Source organism: Ranitomeya imitator, chromosome 2 (genome assembly GCF_032444005.1).
Source record: "Ranitomeya imitator isolate aRanImi1 chromosome 2, aRanImi1.pri, whole genome shotgun sequence".
NCBI classification, from domain to species: Eukaryota; Metazoa; Chordata; class Amphibia; order Anura; family Dendrobatidae; genus Ranitomeya; species Ranitomeya imitator.
The window spans coordinates 104897303-104908599 of record NC_091283.1 but is presented as its reverse complement, the minus strand read 5'-3'; the positions used below and the strand labels follow the sequence as shown (position 1 = coordinate 104908599).

Sequence of the window (11297 nt, the reverse complement as noted above, 5' to 3'; positions counted from 1 at the left end):
TGCTAACAATAAGATGGATTTTGTCACCTCCATCAATGCCCGAGATCTCGTACCCCTCTGGTGATTCAAGTATGCTACCACTACCCTGTTGTCCAAGAGCACCCTCACGTGGTGGGAATGGAGGGAGTGTAGGAAGTGGTTGAGCGCACATTTCACTGCCAATTCTTTCATGTTTGAGGAACCAAGTTTTTCTTCCTCCGACCACGGACCTTGCGCAATCTGATTGTCTAAATGAGCCCCCCAACCCCAAGGACTCACGTCGATAGTCAGTTATAGATGTTGGCCATACCCATGGAACACCCCTGGTCAGGTTGTCTGGATCCACCCACTAAGCTAGGTAACGTATTGTTCTAAATCCCCCTTTAAAGGGACACTGTCACCTGAATTTGGAGGGAACAATCTTCAGCCATGGAGGCGGGGTTTGAGGTTTTTTGATTCACCCTTTCCTTACCCGCTGGCTGCATGCTGGCTGCAATATTGGATTGAAGTTCATTCTCTGTCCTCCGTAGTACATGCCTGCGCAAGGCAATCTTACCTTGCGCAGGCGTGTACTATGGAGGACAGAGAATGAACTTCAATCCAATATTGCAGCCAGCATGCAGCCAGCGGGTAAGGAAAGGGTGAATCAAACACCCAAAAACCCCACCTCCATGGCTGAAGATTGTTCCCTCCAAATTCAGGTGACAGTGTCCCTTTAAGCGAGATTCTGTTTCTAGTATCTCCCACTGGAGTTCTCTGATGTGACTCTGCGCCCATTGGACCGCTGGAAGACAGGCTGTCATTGATCACAGTATGGACATTGTTTTGCGCAGAGTGACAACTGGGGATTGCCTCAATTGTTCTACCAGTTGACTCATGTTTGAAATTTTTTTCCCCTGGAGGCGGCATTCTAAGGCTAGGTTCCCATTGCGTTAGGGCGATCCGTTAAGCGCATAGCGCTAGCGGATTGCGCTAACGCAATGTTTATTTAGGGGTCGCGTTTGCCGTCCCTGCTAGCGCAGATCCCCGATCTGCGATAGCGAGGAACGGACCTCGGACGCTGCAAGCAGCGTCCGAGGCGTGGCACAAAGGAACGGCACATCGCTAGCACGTGCCGAAAATGGCACGCGCTAGCGATGCGTTACAAAAACAAACATTGCTGTCAATAGGCGCGCTAACGGACCCGTTGCACGGCGTTAATTTCGCTGTGCAACGCTGTCCGTTAGCGCTGTCCCATTAACGCAATGGGAACCTAGCCTTACCTGCTTGAGTCTATTATCCCTAAATACTGTTATACTCGGGATGGGATGATTCTGGACTTTGCTAGGTTCAACATCCAACCTAGATTTGTGAGAGATGTCATCACTTTGTCCAACTGCTGACTGCAATGGAGAGGAGATTCGCCAATTACCAGGAGGTCGTCCAGATATGGGACTATTAATGTTTTGCTCTCTTATGTGAGCCATGACTTCTGCCATCAATTTTGTAAATACCCTCGGGGCAATGGCTAGGCCGAAGGGAAGGGCCCTGTATTGGTAACGCTTCAACTCTCCTTGCATTAATACTGCCACTCAGAAATTTTTGGTTATCTGAGTGGATGGGCACATGGTAATATGCGTCTTAAATCGATGACAGTCATAAAACAAGACGGATAAAGCGTTCTCACACATGTTTTTATTGTTTCCATTTTGAAACTTTGAGTCACAAGGCACTTGTTTAGTTTTTTCAAATTTATTATTGTCCTGTAAGTTCCATCCGGTTTCGTTCGGAGAAACAGAGGGGAGTAGAATCCCATGCCCTTCTCTTGGTCCGGGACTTCCTGTAGGACATTCTTTGTTAGGAGACTTTGTATCTCTTTTTGAAGGTCCAGTTGTTCGGCCTTTACTTTCCTTTGTGGTGTCACAACAAAGTGATGAGATGACATTGTATGGAGCTTCAGCTTCAGCCCTGTTTTTATTATGTGCAATATCCATACACTCCCAGATATTTTTTCCCAGGCTGGAAGAAAGTGTGTCAATCTCCCTCCCACCTGCGGCCCACCATCATTGGGGTTGTTTTTGTTATTTGGTTTGTTAAACATGTAACCTTTTCCCTTAAATCTTTTATCCTCCCATCCTTCTTTTTGATTTTTAGGGGGCCTTCTACGCATAAATTTTCTGTTCCGAAAGGGCCGTCTATATGATTGGTTAGGAAACCCCGGAAAGGCTTTTTTCTTGTCACCCGCTTTCTCAAGAATGCCATCTAGGGTAGGCCCAAATAAGAACTCTCCTTCGCAGGGAATGGAGCATAATTTGACTTTCGTTTGTAGGTCCCCTGGCCAACACTTAAGCCATAAAGCTCTCCTTGCTGCGTTTGAAAAGGAAGCAGATCTTGCCGCCAGTCTTAAGGAGTCTATAGAGGAGTCTGCTAGAAACGCAGCTGCTCCTTTCAGTTCCAGAGTAAGCTGTGCTATGCATGAGCAGGTTCAAACTGTTTTTTTCTAGATGGCTTGCCGCCTTTTTTCCCTTGATTCTGATTGGCAGAGATGAAAAAATGTGGGAAAGAATTTGTATATAAAATAACAGCTGTTTCTAAGGGTCAGACTCATTCCATTTCTTCATATCAATATATATTCTTTTAATAGATTATAATGTATTATTTAATTTATTATTACTACCCTCAGTTGTGTATGATAGATCCCATTAATTATACATAGATTAAAAAAAGGGATATTTTGTCTCCTGGGGCAAATAGTAATATGGAAAATGGAGATATATCGACTGAAGCCTATGGTCAGTAATAGGAGGATAGATGAAATTTCACGTGGTAGTCTACGCAGTCCCTTACTAAAAAAGGACTCAAACAAAAATTGGAATTGGTAACAGTTTTCTTACAAATAAAAAAGTCATCAGCTATATAATCTAAGCATGGCTATAGGAAGCAGGCAAACGACAACTGTTCATTTATCCCTTTTGGCTCAAGGGTCTCCATTCTGAATTTCCACTTTCCCTACTCAATATAGCCCTGTCTATATCACCTCCCCTCGGGTTGATATTCACTACCTCAATCACCGTAAATTTAATTTCAGCCACATTTCCTCTATGGAAGGTCTGCATATGTTTACCAATTCCAATATTTGTTTGAGTTTTTTTTTTTTTTTTTAATCTATGTATAATTAATGGGATCTATCATACACAACTGAGGGTAGTAATAATAAATTAAATAATACATTATAATCAGACATTCCAGTCAGGAAGAAAGAAGATCCCACCCTCCCTATTTTCTTTTTTCTTATGCCGCGTAGTTTAATTTGTGGGAAGAAAATCACCCGGTTTTCCAGGTGGATTGGATGTCTTGGTCATATTTCAATTCAGTTGATGGTTTTATTATTTATTATTATATGAATTGATTAATTTATTAAAGGTAACCCAAAATAAAATGCCACGGCATATTCCATAATTAAAGTTGTTGTGTGTTTATTTTGTTTAAGTGGGTCTTGTGTTACCATGAGACAGTCCAGAACTATGTTCTCTGGATCAATGTGGACACCAGCATTGGGACTGCCAAGGATAAGCGAGTTAAAAGTTACCACCTATCATGTGGATAAGCGATAAGTTGCAATTATATTAACCTTTTGAACCACAAAAATGTCCAATTTACACACATTTAGATCCAAATTAACTATTGAGGGCTGCTGTGAAATATAAAGCTTACAGTTTTGTTGTGTTTTACATCTCTAGGTCAACCACGTATCATAATCTAAATGTCAAATACTGATGTGGGGGTCATGTCTGTATTGTGGGTACAGAATGTGTGAATTTAAGAGGCACATAAACTGAATAACTGAGGGAGCGCAGCTCTGACTGACAAACATCAAACATTTCCAGATAACAGTGTTCTAAATGGCTCCCAGCTACAATGAAATAAACAGGTCGCAAACCATACAAATAAAAATATTTAGGCATCTGATGGATTTTGTTTATTTTCCAGTTTAAGAGCATAGCAACAGAGTAGTGCAAAAATAATTCTTTTGTTACAAAACATTGTAAAAACTGTACAAAGAAAAGAAAAAAAAAAAAAACTTTTGCCCAGCAAATCCCTCAACAATGGTCATTCACAAATGACAAGAGTACATTGCTTGCACTACCCTCGCTTCCTCACGCACATTATTACAGATTTGTTTTATTCCCGGTTGATCGTCAGATTGGTAATCAAGTACAGAATCACAGACACAATTGTTTGACATCCGTGTAAAATCTCTCGGCATTAAGATAATAATACATTTTTTAATTTTTAAAGAAAATGTAAAACATTAGAGCCTTATTTAGGAGGTGAAGACGTGCATCCAACAAGAACATGACCAAGAATACGCCACAACTAAGTACTGTGATTCCAAGGAAAATGCACTAAATCCAAGTGACTAATGCAAGTGCTTTATGGAGATATATTTTCTATCTCATATTTTGAACCCCTATTCAAAAGAAAGAAGGATTTTGGTGTTTTCTCTCGTAGGACCGCTAGCCCAGCTTAGAATCTGCTCTGGAATCATTCTTCATGGACAACCAACTACTAATATTTACTGATGAAACATCATTTTATGTGCATTTTGCACCTACTTTGGCCACTTTTTCACAACCACACAGAACCATGGCAGCTACAGGTATTGTCACCATAACGTGAATACTAAAACGTGCCCATATTATGGCCAGGTGAAAGCCGCCATACTATTTCCAACTTGTTGAATACTTCCTAATTTTTCATATACCTGCTTTGCTATATACGGTAGTTTTAATTTCAAACGTGGCTATTTTGTATAAAGTCCTGAAAGTGTGATCTATACTGCATTATTTCCAGTGCAATCATGCACAAAAGTTGTATCTCCTCTCCAACCGGCTGTTCTAGTGCCATTACTACGAACATTCGCCATTTGAGTAATATGCCTGTAAGGGTTAATTCACACGTCCCAAGGGAAAAGGTTTACCCGCAGAAATTTCTACAACAAATATGCAGTGTGTGAATAAACCCAAGAGAAAATCCATCCTGGATAGCCCAATTCTAAATGATGGTTGAAGTATTCCCAAGTCCTCACGGAGATTTCCCATCCTAAGATCGGGCCATATCTTTATGGATTCTCTATGGAGACTTATTTGGTTTTCTTTGGAGCTGATCATAGTAATGACTAAGTAAATCTGCAAAGGGTGACCACAGCCAATTTTGTCTTGGCACTAATGTAACAGAAGTGGGGAAAAAAAAAGTGCTTGGCAGCAGTAAAGGCACGCGTTTCCACATTACAATCTGCAATATTAAGCAGATATGCTTTAAATAAATTTAGGTGGAGAACAGTTGTGAACACATAAGAAATTCCATAGTAAAGACAAAAGCCATTTCCTATGCCCATGTTTGCTAATAGCGCTTCACTTGGAAAAGGAAGTCCTGCACAGGTCCTCACTCAAAAGGCCCCATAGAATCAATATGAGCTGCCGCTATGGTATGTACATCCTACCTGGAGAACCACATAATCTGGGATTAAACAATTGATCTATGAGATCAATGGGGGTCTGACATCCAGCACCCACCTCGATCAGCTGAAATCTGTTTTAGCAGTGATCTGATGTAAGCAATATGCAGGGGGGAACACAACAGCCCAGTACATTGTTTAGTGAAGGGTGCAGTTGGGTACTGCAGTTTATCTCCCACTTGAACGCCCGCCACCGCCGAAGACTCTGGTCTCCCATTCACCTACAGATAAGTCATCAATAGTGATGCACGAACGTGCTCAGATATGGTGTCGGGTGCTAACCTAGTGTCTTCGGTGTGCTCGAAAAATATGTTCGAGTCCCAGCGCCTGCATGTCTCGTGGCCGGTCGACAGCTTGCCTGTTTGTTAGACAATCCCTGCATGTGTTGCGACTAGCGAACAGCCGCGAGACACGCTGCTGCAGGGACTCAAACATATTATTCAAGCACGCTGAAGTCAGTTTGAACGCGAGCATTCTTGGATAACACCTTATCGTAGCACGTTCGCTCATCACTAGTCATCAATAGTTTAGTCCTGTGTAACCCCTTTATAATGAGCAAAGAGACTTCAGGTCTAAACATAGGATCAAACTCAGCCGAAACCACTTATTTTAGCAGGTCTATCTTAGGTGTATATTGATGGCCTCCCAATTCTACCCTGATAGATGAATGTGGCGGTGGGAGGGGGTGTTGAATCGAACATATTGAATTTCTACGCCCAATCCTCACAGGAGGTTGCTGCCAACAGAACTGGCTGCTAGAGACTTCTCTCTACATGCATGGTCTGCTGTATATAGGAGAAGCAAGGAGGGGAAACAGCTGAGAGCCAAACTCAAACACATATGAAGTGTTTACCACCAGAAACAATGGCCTCTTCACATGCGATGTGGACATACCACTGGTGCAACCTGTGCAGCCGCACAGGGGCTCCAGATATAAGGGGGTTACATACACCTCTGAAGCGGGTGGGATTCTGCATCAGGATAAACTATTGGACCCATATATTGTTCTGGCACAGAGACCGTTTTTTGTGACCGCCCCTGATGCAAATCATTCATAAAATATCAAATGGGTTATTTAACCAATGTTAATTCTGAGCCACGAGAATACTTCATGTTTAAACATACTGGGTGCAAATGAAATCTTGCAGGGAGGAACTGAGGAATATTTGTATATTTCAGACCAAATGTATGGGCCCGTAATCCTGCCACAGACGACGCATACAATTAGGTCTTATGGTATTAGTATCCAGGAAGCCGGCAGTTCCTGCTTCCAACCCCTTTCTGTTCTCATCTTAACACACGGTGCTGGCAGCGAGGACAGGAGGGGGACTAGCAGCCAGAACAACAGGATAAAAATGTATTGGCACCGCTACTACATTTTCCTGCTTAAGTCAGTCTTGGCAAGAGCAGCAGCTATACTTCTCTCGTTTTCACATTACTCTGCCTCACAATAACAGCGGAAGACGCAAACAATAAGATGTTGAAAAGACAGGAAAGATGCTCGGGTCTTTAAAAAAAAAAAAAAAAAAGGGAATTAAAAAAAAAAAACCTCTCAAACTGAAATATGTCCTACTGAGGAGTGCTAAAAACAAGTAGGAGATCGTATTGACGGGCATTAGGTATAGCATACCCATGGACTGTAGAGGCGTTCAAATAAAGAAGCATAAAATTCAGACTGAATAAAAGTAACTAAACATATATTAAAAAACAATAATAAAACGGAGTAAATGTTTCTTAAATATTAATACCCAAGTTCTACTTGGCAAAGAAAAAAAAAGAAAATTATGCATTTAATATACAAGTCATTAAATAACCTTTCAGCTACCACAGTGCCCAGCAACATATTGCTCTGCAATACTCACTGGATACCTCCAACAGTCAAAGGAAGGAAATACAAAAGTTGAATTTAATGAAACTATACCTAGAAAAAAAAAAGAAAATTAAGAAATAAAATGACAAAAAAATAAAAATCAGATTAAATGCTCCTATCTGGCAGTGCAAAGTCATCAACGGAACAACGTGCTCAGGAAAAAAAAAAAAAGTCTTGATACTACGCATAATAACCCACAAAACATTCAGCAGGTCAAAAAGTATTTACATCTTCAGCATATGTACATTGTTTTCCATCCCGTAACCGTATCTGCTAAGCAACGATGCTTCAGGCTTCTACTTCTGAATACTGTCTGAATTTAATTAATTTTATAATAATCTCCTTCATTTATGAGAAGAAATCTCAGTCTACATATTTAAAATATATATAGAAAGCATGTCGCCGATCAGCTGAAATTCCAACTACATGGGAAAAAAAATATTTAAAAAAAGTGATTTGTGAATCTGACTGAATGAGATATGGTTAATAAAAAAAAATATTGGTAATTTAAGAAAAAAAAGTTTGCATTTCCACAATGAATGGTAAAAAAAAAAGTCTTGACAGTTATTTGTAACCTAAACAAACGTAACAGTATATTTTGTAGCCTAGACCAGGGTCAATAAATGACAACGCAAAGAAGGTTGTCACAAAGGAAAAGTGCCACAGAGAAGAGATGCCGCAAAGAGGAGGTGCCACAAAGAAAAAGTGCCACAAAAAAAAGTGCCACAAAGAGGAGGTGGATACAGAAGAGGGCAACCATGGAGAACATTATAAGCTTTCATAAAACAAGTATTTGCACCTTTTGAGAACTGTGGTTATTCATTTGTGTCAAACCATACAGGGAAGCAAAAAGTAGCACCCATTATTAGTGTAGCTCTAGAGTATGCAAAATTTTGCCATACACCCTTCACTAACCTATCATTTAGGCCCTATAAAAAAATCATCTGTGGTCTAGCAGTTTGTGGATACTCCTTTGTAATTCAGTACGTACACCTATTTTTCACAGTGATGCCATAATTCAATTTCTTTGTTAATTTCTGGTGACGTAAAGGCGACCAACATGGATTGCTGCATGTGGCGACAACGCTAGGATCATAATGAATCCATGGATCAGTAAACGGATAGCTACAAGAGGTTATTGAAAATTGTCCCCGTCATGACTGAATTTTGTAATGTCCCCCTTCTGGATTTTGTAAGCACTGTAACTGTGCAGGACTTGGTCCAAGAAATGTTCAGACACATAGACTAAATCCTAAATGCCATATCTAGGTTGAGGTCTAGGAGCTGGGATGTCCAACACTTGACAAATGGGTGCTGGCACGTGGGGCTAGGTTATATAAACCAATGAGATCATTTTAAAGTTTGCCAATGAGAAATGCTGGGATTCATTTGTGCAAACAATGGGGTAATCCCAACTTCTAGACTCAAATCAACGTGACCTTCCTATATGTCAGCAAATAGCATTCCAATATAAAGCAATGTGCCATGCAATCACCTTCACAGGGTCAGAGGGCAAAACAACAATGATCCAGTCTATGGCAAACCAGGGCAAGTAAAAGCTTGCAAGTGAAGCCATTGCTATTGGAAACAAAGTTCATTCCCTCGTGTCCCTACTACTTGAGTCCTATTTGCTTTTAAGAACATGCAATATCTTTCTACATGCATCCTTAGCATACATATTCTTCAGTAAACTGCTCTGAATTTATTTGACTCATTTTCTGTGCATATATGTTCAGGCATTGTAGATTACAAAAACACTGCAAATAATTATGCATGAATTACACAATGTAATTAGAACAATGGAATGTTAGATGCAGTTCACAATTCAGGGTGAAAAATGGTCATGCTCCCATGGAGGGTTCGCCATCATGCTCCCATGTGGGTGCTCACCATCGTGCTCACGGGGAGGGTTCGCCATCATGATCACAGGGGGGTAGGGTGCTCGCCATCATGCTCACATAGGGGTGCTCATCATCATGCTCACATAGGGGGTGCTCGTCAACATGCTCACATAGGGGGTGCTCGTCATCATGCTCACATAGAGGTGCTCATCATCATGCTCACATAGGGGGTGCTCATCATCATGCTCACATAGGGGGTGCTCGTCAACATGCTCACATGGGGGGTGCTCGCCATCATGCTCACATGGGGGGTGCTCGTCATCATGCTCAGCTGGAGTCGTCACTTTCTCACCATCATGCTCATTAGTATAAAAGCAATTCTTCTATATTTTAACAAACTAGACCTCTGAGATATATATATATATATCTCATGGGTTGGTCTTTTGTTTTCTTTTACCATCAGTTACATAATGTAAAAACTAGTATGTTTCCATGCTCTGAAAAGTGGGTCGGCAACATAAAGGTATACAGCTGCCAGAAGAACGCTCAATTCTTTCCCCATTCAAATGATCGTCTAAGTATCCCCCAATGCCATCCAAAAAGACCAGGTGCCAAGTCTTCTGCCAGCAGATAGGCCATTTGCTTTAAGCTACAAAGAGAAATTGGTCATAGGCTTTCCATGCCAAGAATTATAGATTACTTTCAACACTTCGGACTCTTTAGTTCTGTACAAAAGGCATTAATGTAATTTACAAATATAAAAAGTCAGCTTGACTGGAAAAAAGAAAAAAAAAATTGGGTATAAATATCTTTGAAGTAGATCTTCCTATAAATACCATAATAGTTCAAGTAAAAAAACAAAAAAGAAGATAGAAATTTCTCATTAGATCAGATATTCCACCAGTTCCCCATCTGTAAGATCTTGGCTCAGGGACGGAATCGGATTTTTTCGATCCAAGGTGTTGGACTGAAAAACTGAATCTGTAGGGAAGAAAAAAACACAATTAATGTTGATAGTAAAATTAACCCCTTAACCACAGGAGCTTTTTTCAGTTTTGCGTTTTGGTTTTTCGCTCCCCTCTTTCCCAGAGCCATAACTTTTTTATTTTTCCGTCAATTTGGCCATGTGAGGGCTTATTTTTTGCAGGACGAGTTGTACTTTTGAACGACCCCATTTGTTTTACCATGTCGTGTACTAGAAAACGGGAAAAAAATTCCATGTGCGGCGAAATTGCAAAAAAAATTGCAATCCCACACTTGTTTTTAGTTTGGCTTTTTTGCTAGGTCCACTAAATGCTAAAACTGAGCTGCCTTTATGACTCTCCAGGTCATTACGAGTTCATAAACACCAAACAAGTCTAAGTTATTTTTTATGTAAATGGTGAAAAAAAATTCCAAACTTTGCTAAAAAAAAAATTTTTTAAATTGTGCAATATTCCAAGACTCGTAGCGTCTCCATTTTATCGGTTCTCGGGTCGGGTGAGGGCTTATTTTTTGTGCGCTGAGCTGACATTTTTAATAATACCATTTTGGTGCTGATATGTTCTTTTGATCGCCCGTTACTGCATTTTAATGCAATGTCGCGGCGACCAAAAAAAAACAATTCTGGCGTTTGGAATTTTTTTTCTCGCTATGGCGTTTAGCGATCAGGTTAATTCTTTTTTTATTATTGATAGATCGGATGATTCTGAACGCGCCGATAACAAATATGTGTAGGTTTGCTTTTTTATTGTTTTATTTTGAATGGGGCGAAAGGGGGGTGATTTGAACTTTCATATATTTTTTTTTTCATATTTTTTTTAAACTTTTGCCATGCTTCAATGGCCTCCATGGGAGACTAGAAGCTGGCACAACTCGATTGGCTCTGCTACATAGGAGTAATGCTCAGATCGCTCCTATGTAGCTGAATTACAGCATTCCTATGAGCGCCGACCACAGGGAGAACAGCAATCTGGCATCAACAACCATAGAGGTCTGCAGGAGACCTCTGGTTGTTATGCCAACGCATCGATGACCCCCGATCACGTGACGGAGGCCACCGCTGCGTGCATTTCCGGCCGAAAGCGCTTATTAAATGCCGCTGTCAGCGTTTGACAGTGGCATTTATTTA

The 11297-nt window shown here is 40.6% G+C and overlaps 1 protein-coding gene across 1 annotated transcript in view; it reads right to left on the bottom strand.

Annotated features, from left to right (window-relative positions):
- Nucleotides 1-3922: 3922 nt before the first annotated feature.
- The window catches only part of AMOT (angiomotin), a 68932-nt gene continuing 61557 nt past the window's right edge, over nt 3923-11297 (bottom strand). Inside the window, exon 13 of the mRNA XM_069747113.1 lies at nt 3923-10168. Within this exon, the coding sequence (XP_069603214.1) occupies nt 10071-10168 (98 nt within the window). The 3' untranslated portion in view covers nt 3923-10070. The remainder of the gene's footprint in view (nt 10169-11297) is intronic.